The sequence below is a fragment of the Accipiter gentilis genome, chromosome 16 (assembly GCF_929443795.1).
Source record: "Accipiter gentilis chromosome 16, bAccGen1.1, whole genome shotgun sequence".
NCBI classification, from domain to species: domain Eukaryota; kingdom Metazoa; phylum Chordata; class Aves; order Accipitriformes; family Accipitridae; genus Astur; species Astur gentilis.
Window position 1 is genome coordinate 1,503,462 of NC_064895.1, and position 21,416 is coordinate 1,524,877.

At 56.8% G+C, this 21,416-nt stretch overlaps 1 protein-coding gene across 5 annotated transcripts in view; it reads right to left on the bottom strand.

The window, feature by feature from the left end:
* HDAC7 (histone deacetylase 7) overlaps positions 1-21,416 on the bottom strand; it is a 90,846-nt gene that overhangs the window by 6,546 nt on the left and 62,884 nt on the right. For 3 of the 5 annotated variants that reach the window (XM_049818716.1, XM_049818718.1, XM_049818714.1), the window contains exons 2-13: positions 10,322-10,518; positions 8,570-8,660; positions 6,348-6,459; positions 5,735-5,850; positions 5,445-5,567; positions 4,840-4,949; positions 4,297-4,413; positions 3,879-4,077; positions 2,764-2,972; positions 2,246-2,455; positions 1,232-1,457; positions 608-741 (exon numbers count right to left, since the gene is read on the bottom strand). In XM_049818716.1, the coding sequence (XP_049674673.1) occupies positions 608-741; positions 1,232-1,457; positions 2,246-2,455; positions 2,764-2,972; positions 3,879-4,077; positions 4,297-4,413; positions 4,840-4,949; positions 5,445-5,567; positions 5,735-5,850; positions 6,348-6,459; positions 8,570-8,660; positions 10,322-10,518 (1,844 nt within the window). Of the gene's footprint in view, positions 1-607; positions 742-1,231; positions 1,458-2,245; positions 2,456-2,763; positions 2,973-3,878; positions 4,078-4,296; positions 4,414-4,839; positions 4,950-5,444; positions 5,568-5,734; positions 5,851-6,347; positions 6,460-8,569; positions 8,661-10,321; positions 10,519-16,564; positions 16,716-21,416 lie in introns of those variants that run through there. The other 2 variants (XM_049818719.1, XM_049818717.1) reach the window with 2 other exon arrangements.

A 21,416-nucleotide genomic window follows, 5' to 3' on the forward strand; every position in this document is an offset into this window, starting at 1 on the left:
AGACAGGGGCTGTGACCAAGCCGCTCCAGGTGGGAGAAAACAGGTTTTCCCACCCACGCGTGCCAGCCTCCGAGGGTGAAGGTGGCATGTCCTGCTGTCCGAGTACAGCCACACCTCGTATCACCGCAGCTGGTGAGGCAGCTGCAAGGCTGAACACTGCTTCTTGCATTGGATTTGAACTTGAGCATAGGGAATGCCAGCACCACCTTCCTATAACTGCAGAGCCTTGTGTGGACCAGTCAGCCCAGCTAGACCAGGGCAAGGTTTCTAACAGATTGGAACTGACACTGATGTTCCCAGAGTTGGCAAAACACCCCGTTTCGATAAGGATCATGCCTGTCCCTACGCCCATCTTCCAGCAGAGCAGACTGCTGCTGCCATCCAAAGCTGGAGATGGTCAGACCAGCACACTCCAACTTGGCACTGCCAGCAATGGACAAGTCCAAGCCCTCTGGATAATGGTGGTAAGCAGGCTGAGAAGATCTGGGAGCAAAAGGGACAGAGGTGGGAGCAAGATACCCTATCACACCACTAGCATCAGATCTGCTCATACCAGCATCCCCCTCCCGCACAGTCGTCCGGCTCCCACCCTGCCGCTCACCCTCACCTCGCACTGGCTGCGCAGCCCTCTCTCCTGCAGACGGGACCAGATGCTCTGGATCCTGCCCGCATGCTCTGGGTGGTTGCTGTTGTCGCCACAGGAGCACTGGTGTTTGAGCATCACCGAGTCGTAAACCAGCCCTGCAAAGCACAAGGAGAGCTGCTGGTCCCAAGACTGGACTGGACTGGACACCCAGGCCTCAATGGTGCTAATTCAGCCCTAATTCAGCTCCTTTTCAGGAGTCCCACACACCCATAACTATTTGGTTTGACTGAAACACCTCTGTCAAACCATGGGAGCCTCTGTCCCAACATGCTTGAAGCAAATCCTGCCTTGGATATGTAAGAGAGCTGAACCTTGCCAGCATCGCTGGACCAGGATGACAGTCAAGGGGCCAGATGGACAAGTCCTGCTTGGAAAAGCCACCTTAGATAAGGAGAAGGGGACTCTCATGGCTTGCTCTGCTCTTTTTGCAGCCAGCCAGAGTGCTCCCAAGCATTTATGAGTCTGGGAGTGACCAGGACTGATGCTAAGCTGCCCCTGGGCATCCCCACCTCCCTTCCAAGCTCTTGTCACCAGCCCCTGCTACTGCTCCAGCTGTGACAGCCCCGCACAGGGGCTGGGCTCTACCTGTTGTGAAGTGCGGCTTAGCTGGTTGCTCCTGCACAGGCAGGGAGAGCGTCTTGGAGGCTGTGTCCTGGGCAGGAAGGGAGACGGTTGCGGTGGCAGGAGATGACTGAGCCCTGGAGAGGGGCCTGTGCCCCGCATGGATGGTGGGGACCACGGGGGAGTCGGCCAAGGGCTGCCGCTTGAGGAGCTGGTGCTGCACGCGCTGGTAGGAATCCCAGAGATAGGCCTGATGGAGAGACATGGCGATGAGCACGACAGTCGGAGCAAGGCACCAGGGCGGCAAGAGGAGCATCACCCAGCACAGGGAGGGGAAGCATCCACTGTGCACCCCCCCAGGGTCTGGATACGACGGCCCCCTCCATGCCGGGGGGCTCCGAGCTGGTTTGCAGGAGCTGGGACACGTCAGGCAGCATCTGCTGCTCTCTGCTGGCTCAGCCTTGCAGTGCTGGGCAGCAAGGCGTAGCAATTTGGAGGACGATGCCCAGCCTTACTGACACCAGGGGTGGCTGCAGCTCTCATCGCTGTCCTAGCGAACTGCCCCATGCTCAAGGAAGGTACAGACGTGGTGCCTGTGTCCTTACCCACACAGCACCCCTTTACACAGGTGGCTCTCAGGGTCTGATCGGAATCTTCTCAGGCTCAAGATGCTACCAGCTTTGCTGGGTTTGTGCAAAGCCTCAAAGGGGAGACACCAAGGGACAGAGAAAAGAATTGTTCCAAATTGCAGGGCAGAGATCTCTGCGTGCTGCCTGTTCAGGTCTAATGCTCAAAGCATTTAAGCCACAACTGGAGAGAGGGACAAGGCTAGGCACTCCACCTCTTACAGCCCACTCCTGAGCCTGTTACGAAGGCTTCAAACCACCCCGAGGGCTCTCCACAGCTTGGGGCCACCAGGGAAGGCATCGTCCCTTTTGCCCATGGGCTCCTTGTGCCCAGTAGGAAAAGGGCTGCTCCAGGTTGGCAGCCCAGACCCCTCCCCAGGGCTCTCTCTCATCTCTGCCAGCCCTTGTGTACCTGCTGTAGGACAAGCTCCTCTTGAGGCTGCATCATCTTCTGTGTCCTCTCAGGCTCCTTCACGCTGCTTCCCGGCCGTGTGGGCTCCACGCGTGCCCTTGCTGGGTCACTGCTCTCAGCCCCGGCTTCTGGGAGAGTCCCCTCAGCCTCCATGTCCTCCGACGAGGGGATCTGCCGCAGACGGGGCTTCTCACTGGATTTAGCCATGCGCTGCAGCCGGAGGGGTCACAAATGAGCACAGAGAGGTGGCAGGGGACAGGTCAGGCCAAGAAAGTCATGGGGGGTGGCAGGGCATCTCAGGGCAGGAGCACAATGGACGTGGGAGCCAAGGAAGCTGAGCAGGTACCCTCAGCTTGGTGCTACGAGTCTGGGCAAGGCAGCACCTCGCGTTCCTGGCTAGGGATTGGCCCTGGACATCTAATACTCACTGCCCAGCAGGTAATGATGCCATCGTGCACCCTTCTAGCATCTGTCTCCCACTGCCTCCTACACACCGCAGCTGGGCCTCCATAACTTACCTTGCCCAGATGCGTCTGCTGCTTGAGTCTCTCCAGGAACTGGGTGTGATGCTGCTGGTACACCAGTTGCTGCTGGATGGCCTTGGGGTTCTGGGGCAGGGGTTCCGAGCGGGTCCTGCCCAGCGGTTTATGGTGGCCTGGGAGCGACAGGCGCTCTGCAGAGATGAGCGAGGGGGCGAAGGAGAAGGGGACCGTTCCCAGACCTGGCACTGGAGGGGAGAGGAAAGAGAAGTGAGGGGTGACATTGTCCACTGGGCAGACGTAACACCCTGCAGAGCTGTCAGCCCACACCGTGGCAAGCAGCAGTGCTGTCTGTACCTATACAGACTATCTCCAGACAGCCGTAAAAATGCCAGTGACCCAGCCCTGGAGCCCAGTATCTGGTAGGCTAGGATGGATGGGCTGTGCCTTTATGGGTCTCCTCCTTCTGTCCCCATCGCTTTGGCATCACACAGCCCACAGAGGTCTGGGGACAGGATCTGGCTGACCTCAATAATCTCACTCCTCCCTCAGCTTCATCCTCAATGGGAGAAGCTTCCTTCACTGCAGGTATGACAGGGCAGGGAGAGATGGAGCTAGAAACCAGCACAAAGAGGCCAGTTCTCTCTCTGCTGTAGTCAGAGCGGATTACTTAGAGGGGTTGGGGGGGAATAAGGCAGCTAGAGCACAGCCAAGAGGTCTGAGCTGCCCTGCTGAACGCAGGATCTGTAGTGAAATCTGCTGGCACAAGAGCCTAGGAAGAGGTAGGAAAGAACCCTTGGAGGGGGCCTCTGGGCTGCAGAAAGGGTGAACAGCTCCACACCAGCCCAGCTGAGGCAGGGCAATGGGCACGTGGAGAGAAGAGCCAAAGCTATGGTGCTCTCTGCATTGTCCAGGCCATGGTACATGCAGAACTCTGGTTTCACCCATGGCAAGGCCATGCTTGCTGGCTAGCCAGAACCAGGGTCAACGTCTTCCATTCCATCAGCCCCGGCTCACGGCACAGTCATGGAAAAATCAAGGCCACTGGGCTTTCCCAGCACCCAGAAAACCTGCCTGCCCCAAGCGAAGCTCCACGCTGAGCCCTGCCAGCACTGACACAGCCTCAGTACCATCACCGAGCCGCCATCACTTACCCGCCACCAGTGGAGTGTGGGTGACTGAGGGCTCGAGGATGATGACGGGCTGGAGCCGAGGGGATAAGGGGCTCCCAGCCTCGTGCTGCTCCAAGCCAGCTGGTATGAACATGGGCGAGTGCGTGCCCGTGAGGACAGGTCCGTTCAGCACGGGCACCCGGTGTGCCAGGCTGGAGAGGGGGCGGCGATCTGTCTCTCCCTGCAGAGAGGAGGAGGACTGGGTTAGCAACCTGCCAGGACACAGCATGAGGAGGGGACAGCATATTTTCACCGTGCCCACGGGCGGCACCTGTGAATACTCAAGAGCCAGCACATGCCTGGCGTTACCCCAGGAACCCCAGGCCCAAAGGAAAGGGCTTCCTTGCCCTGTGGGAACCCTCAGCCCAGTTCTGGGGCTACCTACAACCTGGCTACCTACCCTGGCGCTAGTGGTAGCCGGCAATCCCAGTGTGATGGCCGGAAGGGAAGCTGCACTCTGCAGGGCAAACTGGGCCAGTGAGCTCTCCTGCATCATCAGGCGCTGGGCCAGGGGTGTCTGCACCAAACACAATTCATTAGTTTCCTGCTCCAGCAGCGGCAGAGCTCAGCGTGGGACAAGCAGCTCTGGCACAGGCAGCAAAAGAGGGTGGTTGAGCCCCAGCTGCCTGGCAGAATGCCTGAGGCCAGGGCAAGGGGCATCGGGGACCCATGGGGACAGCACATATGCTAGGAGACAAGAAATGCACACTGAGATGGAGGACAGTGTGTCAGAAGCAGCGCTGGGCCAGGCAGAGGATCCCACCGTGCAGGGAAAGCAGGGCTAAGGGCAGTTCTTGGGCAGCGGGGTTCAGGGCTTGGGGTCCCTGGGGGGGGATGCTACCTTCGGCTGAGCCTAGGATGGGAGGAGGATCAGGGCACCCAACCCTAGGGTCAAGAAGCCCCAGCCCGCAAGCCCTCTGGCTGTGAGGCTGTCAGAACTCACCTCATGGGCCATGCCGGAGGCAGCGGGGAGCGCTCCGTGCTCAGCGGGAAGGCTGTCGTTGGGAGAGCTGCAGCCAGACACGGGGGTGCTGCTACTGCTTGGGGAGGAGTCTGCGCAGGGAAAACAAATGGGGGAGATGGGCACAAGCACCCAGAGAAGGGCTGCGCAGCCCCTGCCCCAACCCTTCATAGCCCTCCCTCCCTCTAACAGCTGCCCACCACCCTCCTAGGGCCAAATCTCCCTTTGGCACAGTGAAGAGGGAGCTGCCCTACCAGCGTGGGACGCAGCACACCATGGTGAGGAATCCTGACCAGCCACATTTGCTCAGGGCCTTGGACCCTTCCAGCCTTGTAGGTCCATCCTGGGCCCGAAAAGCAGCAGGGTACAGCTACAGCAACATCCTTTCCTGGCTCATCTATCCCTGCACCATCACGGCAGAAACCTCCCTCCATGGGCTGTGTCCTGAGGAGGGCACCGATAACGTGCCAAGCCCCAGAGATACGCCGCCCAAGCAGATGTGACACAGGGTCCTGGACAGACCATAGCTGCTCCAGCCTGGCCCCAAGGTCTCTCCGAACCCCCCACCATCCAGGTGAAGCCCTCACCGATCGCCTCGGGTTGCCGTCTCTTGAGCGAAGGGGGAGCGCTCTCTTTCCGCGTCAAGGGGTTCTTGCGTCGGTCAAGGCACTTCCTGGGCTTGCAACGCACCTTCAGGTTGGGTTCAGATGCTGCAAGCAGACAAGGTGGTTAGTCCCAGTCCCACTGCTGATGAGGGTTAAGCTGGACTGGTTTTGAGGGGCCAGGCCACCCCACTTCTCAGCTCCAGCCGTCCCCTGCAAGCAGGCTGCGAGGATATCATGGCGGGAGGGAGACGGCATTATCCCCAAGGCTTTACCTGTCTTCCGCAGTGGAAAATGCTCCGGGGGGTCAAGAGAAGTGCTGGGGACAGGGGGCAGGAAGGTGCTGAGCACAGGAGGGGAAGGGCCCTCAGGATCCAGAGGCTCCAGAGACCTATGGGGAGAAGACATCTTGTTAGAGAACATTCCCAGTTGGCAGTCACGTGCCACCCACGCTATGCCCTCCAAGGCAAGGGTGGCCCACAGGGCATTGCCTTTCCTGGGCATGTGCTAGCCCTTCTGCCAGTGGCCAGAAAGGCTTGTCCTGTCCGCTACCACAAGCACCTATAGAAGGAATCCAGCTCCTGGTTTTGCCTTGTCTTGGGACAAAAGACAAGGAGCCTGGCAGTACTTTTTGGGTCAGGAGTGGGACAAGCCATCAAAGTTCAATGAGGTCAGGGAAGACAACGTGCGAGCTTCATCAACCTCCTGCAAGCACTTCACGCAGAACCAAGCTATCTCAACCCAACAGATGTTTAGCACTAAACAGTATTTCTAAAGACCAGGAAGCGGAAGATAACGGCAAGATCTTGCCCAAGATAAACAGCCACCTTTTCCAGGTCCCAAGGAGATGTCCTGCTCGGGGCAGGCCAGAGGATGCTCTTGTTTTACCTGTATGGCATGGCTGAAGGGTTGGGGTTGCTGGTCCTCTCCAAAGCTGCCTGCTGCTTCTTCAGGATGACCTCAGCCAGCTTCTGCTTCACCACCGTGCTGGCCACAGCACCTGCAGAAAGACCAGCAGTGACCACAAAGGGCTGAGAGCCAACACAGAGCACTTTGAAGGATCCCCGCAAACATGAGCGTGGCCCCACAGCTCCACAAGCAATGCCAGGATGGCTGGAGAACCCCTACAAGCACACAGACACTGAGAAAACCCTGCAGAGATGCTTGGTGCAGTTCTCAGGTCAAGATGGGCTCAGGGAGAGAAAGGCCAGCTAGGGCAATTGGAGTTTCCTAGACAGTCAGGGAAGCATCCCTGTCCCACTCTCTGCTCTCCCATGTCATCTCAGGAGCCTGATCTTTTAGTGTGCGCCTCACTGAGCATTGGGAGCGTGGCTTGTGAGAGGCAGAGCATCGCCAGAGGCGAGTCTCAGCTGCGGATCTGCCTGCTTCACCTGAGCCAGAGAGAGCAGGTATAAGCTGACACCCACAGAATAAAGAGGGCATGAAAGCACGATGTGGCTCATACAGCAGCGACAAAACTCCCACGGGTGCATGGGATCCTTCTGAAGCCTCTCCAGAGACACTGCGCCCTGGGGCTTTTTGAGCCTGTGCTACATGCTGATAATTTCCAGCTGATGGCACACAGCTCTGCTTGTCCTGCACCTCAGCTCCCCACGCAGCCACACTCTGCCCCCGAACGGGGACAGCTTGCACAAGAGACAGCAAGAAAAATAAAGCACCTCCAAACAGTTCAGGGGATAGCTTTGAGGCTCCTGAATCTCTTGATGGAGCTGTGCTCTTCCAGAAGAGCATAAGACTTACCATGACCCACTGGCAAACAAACAGCAGCGACCCACGTTCAACACCTGGCTCCAGTGTGGTGGTGAAACACCCACACACAGAGGTCTGACTGCTGCAGCGTGCTGCAATCGCCAGCCTCCGGCTGCCATGAGCCTCCCATGTGGTTTCCCACTTCGGGATACCTCCCCCTGCACCCCACTAGGGCCCGTTCCCATACTCCTACCCATGCCAGGCCATATCCCCATCCATCCATTCCAGCAGGAACACTCTGTGGTTACAACAGGGATGTTCCACGCTTCTGTGCCAGCATTTGGCACCTCTGAGCACAAGTTAGTTAATTAATTTGTATGATTAACTCCCAGAGTGCACGAAGGGGCTGCGTGTAGGCTGTCGTGCTCAGCCGTGCCAAGCTGACTGTGTTCACAGGAGCTGTTTGCTCAGGAATGGCATGAAAAGGGCAGGCACTGCGTTTTCAGCATTGCAATTAGCCCCATCAACCCTGTGAACCACAGCAGGGCAAGCCTGTGCTCCGCAGCCACGTGGGAGCTAAGGGAAAATGTCAGCATCCCGACAGAGCTCAGACTGGACGGGCAGGTGGACAGTAGGCTCATGGACACTGGGATGGGCGCAGCGCATCCAATGCATGCTGCAGCTGCATCTTTGGGTTGTGATGCAGAGCGCTGCACATCCAAAAGCTCAGAGCAAGCTCCCTGCGAGCTCCCTGCAGCGACTGGCACTAGATGGCGCAGGGAGATCGCAGCCAGACAGGGTTTGCAAATTTTTCTGCCCAGCATGGGGGGACTCACTAACCTCTCCCCACTGCCACAGGTTCTCCAGCCTGGGGCTTGTAAGTTCAAGAGGTAAACTCATGCCCTGCCCAGTGCAGTCACAGGCACTGTCAGCGTCGGTAGCACTGCTGCAGCGGCCATAGGGCACAATGCAACTTTAGCATGGAGATCTATTGTGACCACCTAGTTGGCATTGCTAGGAAGGACATGAAGGACAAACACCAGCCAGGCCAGAGCCAAAAAAATCTCTTGCCAGCAACTTGCTGGCATTGCTGCTTGCTGCTCAGGAGGACCAGACTTCCCCATAGGCACTAAGTAGTTCTTTTGGCCCCAGGCAGGCACAGAGCACAGCTCAGTTTGATGCACAGGACGGAGATGCTCAGTGGCATGGATGCTATCACGTGCCTTTAGACCAAGAGCGGGCAGAGCTTGGTCTGGATAACAGCAGAACCACCTGCTGAGCCCCCTTCTAAAATCTCACCCCCTCTGTGAGCCAAGTCACCCCAGTTTCAGGGACACGGCTCCTCAGACAGAGATTTGGCACCCAGTGCCACGTGCCGGCAGACACACGGAGGCTCTTACTTCGCTTGCTCTTGTCCTTGTTGAGGATCTGCCGCAGCTCCTGCTCCTGTTGCCCAGGCTCAGCTTCGCGGTGCGGGGACTCCATGGTCACCTGTGAGAGGAGAGGGACGTCAGCACCAGGAGACCCCAGCCTCACCCAACGTAGACCGAAGTCCTCTTACCCCCTCCCCAAGCCCAAGACATGATGACACTGTGATGGAGCATGTCTGAAATGGTCCATTATGTCATTTTTGGAAACGTGATGGGCAACCCTGGCCGACAAGAATGCGTTAAGTTGTTTCATCACAGCAAACCGGATGCATCTTTTGTCTCCAGAGATGCTCTCCCCAGGGACATTGTAAAACTCAAACCAGTCCGTTTCAACTTGACGCCTTTCATGATGTTTTGACATATCTGTAGCTAGGTCATGTTGTAATACAACAAAAAATAGAAATCATAGTTGACTAAAAAAGGGAATAGTAGTCTTAAAAGTTTGGATCTTGGTGTTTTCTAGAGCTGAGGTTTTCAGAGATGATCCCATCTGACAGGGAAGTCAGAAAGCACTAATCCCTCCAAGCACCCAAAAGTCGTGGCAGCAGCAGCAGCATCTCAAACTCACCTTGTGTGGACCAAGCTGATGCTCAGCCTCTCCCAAAAAGCCTCAGTATGACAACCCCAGGGCTTCCAGACAAGGTTACTGGGACCAGTGAGCACATGCCACACACCAAGAGCGGGGCTGGTGCTCAGACCAGAGCACATGGGACGTGAGAGAAGCAGATGAGGCTCGGCTTGTTTAGTCTAGAGGCGAGGGGCTACAACTTTATCTTCTACCACCCAAAGCGGGTTCCAGAGCAGATGGAGGTGCAGCAAAAGGATGAGCAGCAACAGGACAGACGTGCCATGAGGGAATCCCTTTTGGATATATGGAACTGATTCCTGCCATGAGCACGGTGCAGCCCTGCGACTAGGACATGCAGGGGGTGATGTCTCTGCTTAGAGATGGTCACGACTCGCCTGGACGTGGTCCTCCACAACCTGCCCTACCTCTGAAGTTGGCCCTGCTCTCAGGAGGGGCCTCCAGAGAAGCCATCCAAGCTAAACCTTGCTGTAATTTTGTGACAATGCAGAGTCTGGCAGCAGAAGCTGTGCAGGGCAGGGGTGCTATTCCGGGTGACACTAGAGAATTTCAGTGAAGACTTCCCAGAAAAGCAAATTAGCTTGTAAAGTGAGTAAGCCATGCCTTTAGGGCAGAGAAACAGCAGTGGCCAAGCGGAGTGGCAGATCACAGACACCAGGCATCCTGTCCAGTCGCTCTGGCTCCTCGCTCAGCACACATGGTATGCGGCTGAAAACATTTCCCTGCTTCGCACATCCCAGGAGGCCCCAGCCCTCCTGCTGGCCTTGGCAGGATGGAGATTTGGCCTGAAAGTAAGACACGAAACCCCCACCTGACTCCCTAACCAGCCTCCTTGTGTCAGAGAGGTCTCCGGGCTAGCTAAAAAGCACTACAAACTCTCCAGCTCAGGGGAAAGAAGGAATTCACCTGGGAAGGTAATTTGGGGGTTGGGATTTCCAGCCTCTTCCTCTTAATCCCTGCCAGAGATGGGAGCTCGGACAAAGCCAGCCCCAACGCAGGGCACTGCTGGCAGACATGCACAGCACCATGAGCTACGTGCTTTAGGGGCAAAATTAATTCTTCAAAGTGCCCAGTCCTCACTCAGCTGCTACCGAAAGTAGGTGCAGGTCCCCCCCTGCACCCCGGGGTGCCCATACCCTCACGTGCTGGTGGGCGAGCTGCTCCACTTGCTGCTGGTGCAGGCTGGCGAGGAAGAGCTGGTGTTGTAGCTGCTGCGTGTGCTTCAGGGCCAGCAAGGTGGTGTCAGAGCCGGGCTTGACGACGCGCTGCCCGATCCGCAGGTCCATGGGGACGGTCTGGGGCACCCGTGGGGAGGTGCACGGGTTCACAGCAGCTGTGGAGACACAAAGAGGGGCACAGCTCAGTCCCTGTCCGGCTCAGACCACCCTCCTAGGTAGGTAGGGAAAATATCAGGATGGGGCCCGGGTTATGTCCCAATGCACAGAAGGGCACTGTGAGAAACACGTCCTGCCGTTGAGAAGGGCTTGCCACACACAATCTACTGCCTGCAAAAGTCTCCTCCATCATCTGGGCAAAAAAAATCCTGTAAATCATACAGCCTTGGAGAGTCTTCGAGGTGCTGCAGGCATCTCTCTCTGACACCACAGCTGAGAATTGCTTTGCAAAGTTAAGATGCTCCCGCCCTGCCTGGATGCACAGCCTCCCCACGTGGTGAATCCCCCATCCTCATGGGAACACCTAAAATAGTCCCAACTACACAGAGTGTCAGAGCACCCACTGCAGCAGGGGATTTTCACCGACCAGTTCCTAAAGCTTTGCTTAATTTATCCTGCACGTGCCACGGGCCAGTGCAGGGCAGAGCTGGTCGCCTCCAGCTGCAACAAACAGAAGACAAACCTGCAGAAGAGCCACCCAGCCATGTGGACACCCACAGATGCACTGCTCCTGCCGCGCTGAGCAGGCAGCGAGCCGGCCAAGTACAGGCAGAAAGAGAATGAGGGAGCACGACAGCAACTGAAGGACACACAGACAGCCCCGATGGAGCTGTGGCCTCCCACAAAAACTCAGCCGGGTGCAAGGCAGCCGTGGCCACTGCAGCTTCACGCTTCGCCACGGGCATTGCAGCGCAGGGGAAGGTGGAAACAGGCAGGTAGGCAGGAAATTCAGCACTAAAAGACACTGCAAGGGGAATGCTCTTGCAGGATGCAGGGCCAAGGCCACTGCAGCCTAAGAGCTAATTGTTTTGCAAAAGCAGTTTAAATTAAAATAAAAAAAAACAAATGCAAATGTTATTTTATAGACAGAGGACCACACCCTGTGCTGTTCAAACCTCAGCCTCAATGGCATCAGGAAGCTTGTGCTGATGACTGCAGTACTGCAGGAGAAATCTCTGCAGGCTCCTGCCCCATAATGCAGCATTTAAACAGCTCTGCCAGGGGGAAACCCAGCAAACTCCCGCCCTGGCCCACGCCTCCCTGCAAGGCAAAGGAGCACGAGCGTGTTCACCCAAGGAGGGCACAGGGACTATTAATAACCACAGGCGCACATCCGTGCAGACGACAGGGTGCATGGCCCGGCTGAAACGGGGCCAGCTCTGGCTTTCCTGCGTGGCCCAGGCAGGGAAAATTCCCTCTGGTCAAGGACAAACGCTTCTCTGCACCAGCTCAATTCTCCATGTCAGAAACGTCCCCGACCCCAGCCCATGCCAGAGAAGGACCCGATGTTCCCAGGAAACCCCATCACAGGGTTTACTCCATTCTCTCTCCCATCTTGCTGATAACTGCCTGGGGTTTAATTGGCTCTAATTGCTACACCCCGCCTACCCCACCATAACCAGCACGATATGGAGGTTGAGGAATATTAACAGCCACAGCCTGAAAGCCGCTGAGCTTCTCTGCCCTGTTATCACCAAGACCTTGGGGCTGGACACGGCGCTACGCCATGAGATGAGCAGAATGAGCCCCACAGCCCCCTTTGAGGCTCAGGCATGGCAAAAGCAGATGAGTACGTTTCAACTGCATTTTTACGGGCGAATAAGAGCCGAAGTGAAGTTACCCTAAGCAGGAAGACCCCAAGTTTTCTCTCTACGTGCCTTTCAACACCTGCAAGAATCCAGTGGTCCCAAAATGGATGACATCGTCCACAGGGCTGACAATTCATCCCAACGCTACCAGAGAGGCTGCAGTGCTCCGTCCCACCTCCTTGCAGCACAGTGCCAGCACCGGCACCCTGGGAGGCCATACCTGCCTGCTGCTCCAGAAACCTCCCAGCTTCAGCAATCCCCAAAGGGCCTTGGATCTTGCTAAACATCAGCGATTTTGAAGGATGCAAGCGATAAGCCGGGCTCTCACCTCCTGCTTCTCAGCTCGCATGTGTTCCCATCTCCCAGTGAGGAGGAGGAGGATGACGGAGGGACGGGCGCTGGCTGAGCCCCTCGGGGATGCTCGGCCGGAGGAAGGCTGGAGGGACGCAGCGGCACGGCATGCGTAGTACTACCCAACGTGTTGGGCTGCTGGCAGCCAGACAAGGACAGATTGTAACGAGCAAATCTCAGGATGGGAAACAGGGACTTCTGACAGCTCCCAGCCAAGCCAAATCCCCGCCACGTGACGCTGTCTATCTGCAGGAACCTGCTGAAGCTCGGCCATCCCTCAGTCCCCTCCAGCCAAATGTCAGTGTCCTGCTGTATACCACGACGGGGCAGGAGCTGGGAAACACGGCAGGGCTACCGGGGGGACCGCAGCCGTCGGACTCAGCTTTGAGACACTGAGAAGAGCTGCTTACATGAAAAAGCATCATTCAGAAGGGAAAGCAGGGGTATGAGGAGGAAGGGACCAGCCCACCAAGCCCCAGTCTCTGTCCTCGGAGCTGATGGCATTCGGAGAAGAGTTGTCACAGCCTTTCTCCGCTTGTGATGCTAAAAATGCCCACGGGCAACTCCCACCGGCCAAAGCTCAGCAGCAGCAGCAGTCTTGATCTCATCTCCCCATCAGCATCCTCAGGCTGGGCAGGGCCTGATGCTGCCCCGACAGCACCTCCCTGGGGCAAAAAGGTCTTGGGGGCAAAGCAGGGGCTATTACAGGCACCTCCAGGGACAAAGAGGGAGATGCAGATAGTTGCACGGAGCAGAGGGGAAAGGCACTGGCGGGGTCTTTAGGAACCTCTCTACCTCATTTGGTTTAGTCTTTTTAAAAACAAACTCCAAAGCAGCGGAAGAGGAGAAGTGGGAGGGAACGCATGTGCTGGGGGAGAGGGAGGACGGGCAGGCCAGCGGCCAGCAGCCAGAAAAACAACTTCTCACCACTCGCCCAGAGCCAGGAAAAAGGCTGTCGAGCATCCCCACGGCCAAGAGGCACCGGAGCCAGGGAAGAGCCGCCGGCAGAGACTGCGCAGACCCTCCTCCTGCCACGGCCCCCCAGCTCTGCACATCGATGGCGCAGGCAGCACCCCGCTACACCAGGCCCCGCTCAGCTGGGGACATTTTAGCAAAATTTACAGGAGGAGGGAGAGAGGGAAGATGGGACCAAAACAAGGCACCGCGGGCACACGGACTGGCCTGAAGTGCCCCAGGGCGACGCGGGCGTCCCAGCCCGTGCAAAGCCCCTGATGTTACAGCTTCACACCCGGCCAGCGCGGGCTAAAGCCACAAAACTCAGGGAGGTTTTCCAGAGCTTAGAAACACGACGCTTTACGTGCCCAGTGCCAGGGTGGCGAGGGATGAGGACCGGCAGCACTGGGAGCACAGCCCAGCCCCTGGGCAGGAGCCTCGGCCGCTGTCCCCATGCTGGGACCCCTCTGGTGCGTGGCACCTGCATGTGGCAGCTCCCTGGGGATGTCCCGCATCCCTCCTGCTCCAGCCCAGGCTCCAGCAGCTCTGGACCCCTTTGCAAAGCCCTTGCTGCCCTGGGAGCTGTTTGTTTCAGCCATGACCTCCCGCTGCAGCTTGAATTCATTTGGGGTTTCATGCCGGGACCTCCGCCAAGAGTTACAGTAAACAACTCCCCTCCTCGGCAGCCTCCGATGCTCACACATGATTCAGGGGGCAGGCAGCCAGGCGAGCAGCTCCTCCTCTTCCCCTGACCCAAAGAAGGCCAAAAGCACAGCCCCACGATGGCTCCTGGGGGGGTCTGTCCCTGTCCCCAATGCAGCCTGGGTCCTGCTGGTTCCTAGCGGACCCTTCACAAGCCACCAGCACCACGACACGTGGCCACGGAGGGGCTGGGACTGGGATATACGGGCTGCGACTGGGATGCACGGGCTGAGACCGGGATGCTCTGCTGGCCCTGTGCAGCCTCAGGACGCCGAATCCATCATCTTCCTCACCCGCATGGCCAGGAGCGGGGCCGAATGCCGGGGCAGGGAGAAGCAAGCTGGGAGCACCCACCCAGGGAAGAGGCAGGAGGTTTCTGGGACAGGCTCCTCTCCCGGCTGCATGTCCGGCTGCCAACATTTTTGTGAATTATTTTTAGTTCGTAAGAACATTCGCATGGGAAGGCCGGCACTGGTGGCAAGCTCGTCTTCACACAAGTGCTGGGGCTGGCAGGGGCTCAGCAGCCACCATGTCACCAGCAGCAGCGCAGCGGGACCAGGGCAGCACTTGCAGGGCAAACGGCTTTGCAAATGGCCCTGCCGTTAAAACGCAGCAAAACTCAGCCTCTTTGCAAAGATGGGATGCCTTCTCCCTCTTCTCCCTGCTTCTGCTGAATAATCATTAATCGCAAAGCTTATCTGCTCAGCTCAGACAACACAGCGGGTATTTGGGGTGTAAAGCAAGGCAGCATCAGCCTCTCTCCTGGGTGGGAGATTAAGACAGCCATGGGGATGACTTGCTGCCTTGTCCCCGCTTGCACCACGTAGCCCGGCAGTAAAACACAAGCGCAGCGGACGTCCCGTCACCGTGGCACCACGCGGTTGTTTTTCTGGGTCACCTTGCGTAGCCAGGTCACCGGGAGGAAAACATGCCGCTACGCCAGCGCGCCGGGAGGAAGCCGAGGCAAACCGCGCCGCGGTCCCGGCACGCGGAGGCGACTGCCCAGGGCTGCCGAGCCCATTGCACAAACCGCTCCGCACCTGGGCAGGTAGCAGCCGCGGCAGCTCCACCCTTCCTCCACGGAAAGGAGAGATTGCAACACGGCAAGAGCAGCTTCGGCACGGAGTCTCTCCCCGGCGCGTCCTGGGAAAGCCTTCGGCAGTACAAGCATGAATGCAAGCTCTGTGCTCGACAACCCGGCACGGGTTACCAGCATTTTCCAGGCTGCCGGCACGGCACAGCACAGGGAAAACAACTGAAGCACTCCAAGAGCCCGTGCGCTTGCCGGCGAGGCGGGGAGAGACACGGAGCAAACGTGCAGACAGCGACGGGCTCTCTGCTTTGCAAACAGTCAAGAGCCTCTCAGACTCCTGCTAAGCTTTTGGCCAGGGTGAGATCTGGTGGCAGCGAGTTTCCCAGGCTGGCGGTGGTAATCCAGAGCTTGTGTCACTCACTCCCCGAAGGGGAAATCACTGGTCATGCTGCTGCTCTCAGACAGACAGCCACCACCACCACCACCACCACCACCCCCCCCCCCCCCAAAAAAAAAGCAACACAGAAATCTTTGCTTTGGCATTTCCTGATTTTTTTAAAGAGGCAAGATCTGCCGTCAGCAAAGAGCTGCGCTTATATAAGAGGGAAATAAAGCAAGAAGCAAACAAACCAGGGCAGGGAGATTATTAAGGAGCAAACCACTTGCATCTGAGCTACGCCTTGCCGTGAATCCCTGCCTTCAGCCCTGCCTGCCATGAAGGCAGGCTGCCGGGTTTTGCGGCGCGGTGCAGCCGTGCCATGTGCCAGCGCTGCCCGCGAGGCGATCGCACACGGCGAAGAGCTTTGTCTGAGGCTGAGCAGCAGTTAAAGGCAGGTTTTTTAAAAAACCGTTTCCCATCTTATGTTGATTAGCTGTGAAAGGTTCAGAGTTCAGCCGGGTTGAAGAATGCGTGTGATTAAAAACATTCCTCTTTAATAAAAGGAAAAGGTCTTCTCCAGAGCCACGCACAAGTAACAAAAATTAGCTGGAGGGAATTTGTTCAAATTAAAAACACTTAAATAAGAAACCACACGAAAAGGACTATGTTGAAATAACATTAAGATCACAAAGCCAGAACTCGAGAAATAGGAAATCCCAGAGTCGGGGTACCTCGCATAACCTCACCCTGGCCCCTGGGGTGTATGCACCAAGATGCTGGTTTTAATTACGGGACCAAACCCTATGCTCCCCTCAAAGACATGCAAAAAATTGACAAAACCAGCATCATCCCAGCATCTCTGCCCAGCTACACCAGAAGCGGGGACACAGGCGCTGCCATCGGGTCTCGCAGCTCTCGGTGGGGGGAATAGGGGGAACCCCAAGCCAGTGCTCCACGTACCCCTCTGATCCCCCTACCTCCATCTGCTCGTGCATCTCCAGGGGGTTTCCTCGCAGGACCCTGCGAAATCTGAGCGTTTGGGGCATTTTTGTCCTTCCTTGACTTGCTGGGTGCCTGCCGGGGGAGTGCCGGGGAGCTGCCGCACAGCTCCGGGGAAAGCAGCTCCGGGGAAAGCCCTGCGCCGCCGCAGCTGTCCCTGAGCGGAGAGGCCGTACGCAACGTCCCGCATGAGCCATAAGAGAACAGATGATGCTCAGGGTAGATGTAATGTTTGGAGCGGTCGGTTGCCAAATTCTGATAACTCTTTATGGAGCATGTTAACTGGGAGTTTCAAGGGCTTTATGAATTGGCCAGATGTGGGTGGATCCCTCTCCTCCCTACCAGACATCAAATTCCTGCTCCAAAACAAGAGGAGGCTGATGCTTCTCTATGAAAAGCCCCCGAGAGCTTTTCCAGAAGGGTAAAACCCTATTTTTCTATGCTGATTCTTGCAAACTTTCTGCTGCAGAAAGTTTCCAGAAAAAAAAAAAATTGAGACAGACAATGATCAAAGTTTGGCAAAGTCACACGTGCATTCACAAAACCCTTTCCGCAACCGAAGTCATGAACCAGGATTAAAAGCAACGCACCTGAAACCACCCAGACTATGCACATACACCTGTGAGCGAAGCACATTATTTAGGTATGTCAAGCACATAAATCAGAAAATACTCTGTTCGAGCCTGTAAATGAGATCCACATCAGGCCTCGGGAAGCGGATCAGGGTGAGATACTTCCCCTGATTACTCTCGCTGGTTATTTGCGGCTCGTGACCTTTGAGTCAGACATTTAATAGCCCTCCCTGGAATTTTCTCCCCGCAAATGTGCGTAGTTACATTTTGAAACTCATGACTCCAGGACCCAAAAATCTCACGGTGCATTGAGGCCAGCCTGCGCTACAGGGACACGGAGCAAAAAGCTTTGTACCTGGATCTGCTGCTACTAATGCTCTCTGTGTTTCAACCCACACCCCAATATCAGTGTTCCCATCCAGGCTCATCAGAGACACGGGACCATGCTATACGTTCCCACAACATCCATACAGAGCAGTAGGCAGGACTCCACTGCCAAAGGAAGAGGTCTAGTGAACGCTTCAGGGCTAAACAAAACATTCATGGAAGTGGTCCAGCTGCATTTGCAGTGGAAATACAGATGCCTGTGCTCTCCCTGAACAGTGAGCCCCCTCCTCGCTGGCCCAGGGCTGCCCCACAGATGCGGTCAGTGGGGCGAGCCGATCCACACAGGTGTGTTTAGGTGCCTGTTTCAAGGCAGGTTTGTAGCATGCTCTCAAATCTGCATGTTCAGATTGGCCTTGAAAACATTCTGGCTGCAGGGCGAAGCTGGTCAAGAGGATCCCAAGGTAACGCTGCATCACGTTAACTTATGCCAAAGCCCCGAACCTTAATACCAGACCCAAACTTCACTGCAGGCAGTACTTAAACCGCCAAAGAACTTCCTTCATGCTCACGTGCAGCTCTGAGAGGAGCTGGAGCAACTTGCAAATGTCCCAGGGGCTGAGCTCCCTGGATGCTGCCCATCTCCCAGGGATGAGTTTTTAAAGCCTTCAGAGCACCCAGCCATGAACATGCAGAGGCAAAACCTGCACAGCAAAACCTGGCAATAGGTTTCAAGTCTAAATTTGAGATCATTCGGTCACAGGGACACACAGGTATGAAGCCACAGAAAGAGCTGGGCACAGGCAGGATTAAATCACGCCACACGCAGGGAACACAGTGACGGCAGTTTCACAAATAGCTGCTCGCGATCCCAGTGTAAGGCATCCCCGTCCCTGTCGGCTGTTCCTTGGTCGTGCCCTGATATATGGCACCATCAGCCATGCCTACACGGGCAGGTATATGTGTGCTTGTGCGCATCTAAAGCAAGTAAGTAAATAAATAGTGTTTTTACCAGTTTCTTTGCAGAAGGATCAGGTCCCCACGCCACACGGTTTGAGCGTGGGCAGCATGAGGTGCCAGGTGGGACCAAAGAGCTCATCTCCTGCAACCGCAGGCGGGACTTGGGACCGGAGGGACAGCAAGTGGGCTCCATCCCCGCCACGGCTCTGGCACAGCTGGAAACCTCTGGCAATCATTTCCTGCCAGCAGTTGCATCCTCCCACCCCCACCGGTCATAAACCTCATCCCAAATAGCAGCACAAGGCCCGTGGGGGAGGATGCTGTGCGGAGGAGTGCAAGGTATCCCCAGGAAACTTCGCAACAACTGCCATTTCCTCCGAAACAGAGGTAAATTCATGACCAAAGGGCTCTGCTGAAGGAAAGCCAAGGTCGCCTGGCGGTGCCTCGCGCTCCCCAGAACAGCGTAGGCAGCTACCGCTCATGGAAACTGCCGAGATTCAGGAAAAGTCCTCCTCTCCCAGAAGGGAAACATTCCCACATTCCCACCTCATTGGGACTCCTTCCCCTCCGACCACCCTCACCTGGTCACACAGCCCAGAGAGGGTCTGCCAGCTACTCTCTGCTCCAGAGCCACCAGCGGCAGGTCGGCATAGCCCCGCATATCATGCTATCCCGAGTCATGCGACGGAGAGGCAGTGCCGTTCCTCCTGGTCCTCCCTCAAAGCCTTTCTCTGCAGCGGGCTGATGCTGAGCTCCCCTGCTCCTCCTGCCCCGCTAGGCCTGCAAACGAACCCCGCGGAGGGCTGCTACGGATCTTCACTGCCCATGTCCTCTCCTGGTGGACACAGCTACAGCAGCAGCCGGAGAAGGGGCGAGGGTTTGCAGCGCGCTCCTGAAACCTTAAATACTGCCAAGGCCCGCTGGCAAAGACGAATGCGGATGATAGGCGGCATCTCCAGGCAAGCAAGTATCCCCGCTCTGCCTGAACTGGAACAGCCCAGTGTCTTCTAACAGCCCCATCTTCTCCCTCAACCAGGCTTCTGGCAAGAGGCACCAGTCCGGTCTAGAGCCTCAGCATCATCACCCTGCCTACAGCCAACACAGGTCTTCTTTGGAGAGAGGTTTTGGCACCGGTCCTGGCCAGGTAAGCTCCTCCAGGTCTCTGTTCTCCAAGCAGGTAGATACCAACAGAGGCAGAGCCGTGTGGCAGCCCCACAGCCGCAGCCAAGCGCTCCCGGGAAGTGAGTGAGCACCCTCTCGGCGCAGGACGCCTCGTCTTCCCGCACCAGGTTTGATTACATCAGCACGAGAGGATGCAGCCTCCGTGCCAAGGGAAGCAGAGGAGAGATCAAACGATTATACGAACCTCTCCTCAATTACCAGCCGTTTGCATAAGTAGAGGAGAGCGTTCCCAACCAGTTTGGACAGCACACCGATGGGCTTGTCAGCACCTCTGCCCCGCACCACGCTGCTGCCCGCAGCCCGTCCAGGGGCCGTTCCAGAGGGGTCCTCGCTGCTGTCACCCCCTGCACGCACGAAGCCGCTGTTTCGAGCATCCCACCGCGGCACGGAGTGCCTCATGGGGACGGCACAATGCCTTCATCCACTTGGCTCAAACCTACAACCTGTTTTGCCTCGCACCGCCCGCAAAGGGTCACCGCTGCACGGGGGCTGCTGTCACCAGCGCTACAGCTCAGCCTACATATTTATTTTTTTTAATTGCTGCATGCAACACGGCAAGAGCCCAGCTTGACTCATGAGCCCCTGGGGAAGAGCTCAGGGCTCCAAAGCGGTGTCTTGCTTGATCTGGAAGTGCTGAGACAAAAAGCCCGGACTCCCACAATACCCACTCTCAGCGAATGACTACTCAAGGGGACCTGCCCATTAATTGGAGCCTCTCTGCATGCTGCAGAGAAGGAAATCCCTTTGGCAAATGCTGGCCAAGGTCCAAGGCCGGGCTGGAAGGCAGATTTGGTCATGAAAAGAAAATTAAAAAACAAAACCAAACAAAACACTCAGGCCCAATACAACACAGAGAGCAGGAGAACAAGGAGCTGGGAGAAACACCGGCAGCCCCAGCTCTATGGGAATAAGATGCATCCCACGGAAAGAGGCACGAATGAAATCTCCCATGCGGATCTACGGACTGCTCAACAGCCATCAGCAAGGGCACGACTGGTGTTGACCCCAAACCTTGCTCCAGCGCTGACCATCAGGCGTTTAAGCAAGGAAACTTTCAAAGCTGGGCAGACCCAGCTTTGTACCACGAGGCCAGGGGACAGCACATGGTGGACCCCAACCACTGCCCACTCCATCTCAGTGTCCCCTCCAGCCAGCACTGGAGATCACCAGCACGCAGAGTGGAGAGTTGGGTTTTAGGGTGAGAGCTATTTATGTCAGAGGAAGGAAGCCACAACATTTTCAGTTTCCTGCACAAATACGCTTCTGGTATCCTTCACTGTGGGGCTGTCTGGCACTGCCTCCCATACCTGGGTGCTCACAAAGAAGCTAGGAAAGCACAGCCTTTGGCTCAAAGTTGGCATCTGTGCAGCTGGGCAAGGTGCAGGTGTCAAATCCTTAATGCAGAGGATGCTGAAACGTGCCTGGATCCAACAAGGCCTTCTCCCACACCATGGGGACACCAGTGACAGCGGCCCTGGGGGGTAAATCTGGGTTAGCGTTGGTGCATGCAAACAGCTGAGGGAGACGATGGGAAGAGATCCACGATGCTGAAGGTGGGTAATGCCACCCGGGCTGGAAAAGCTACAAGAAACGGCATGCCAAGTCATCAGGCAGGATTTCTGGGTCTCCACAAGATCTGGGGGTGAAGAAATGCAAGGAGGAGCCGGTGTCCTACACAAAACTGGAGCCTGCCCGGGGAAAACCAGGAGCAAACAGCAGTCGGCAGGGAGAAACCTCGGAGGAGGACGCGGGCCAGCTCCCAGCTGACGGCTGCAGAACGCGGGTGCCCCGA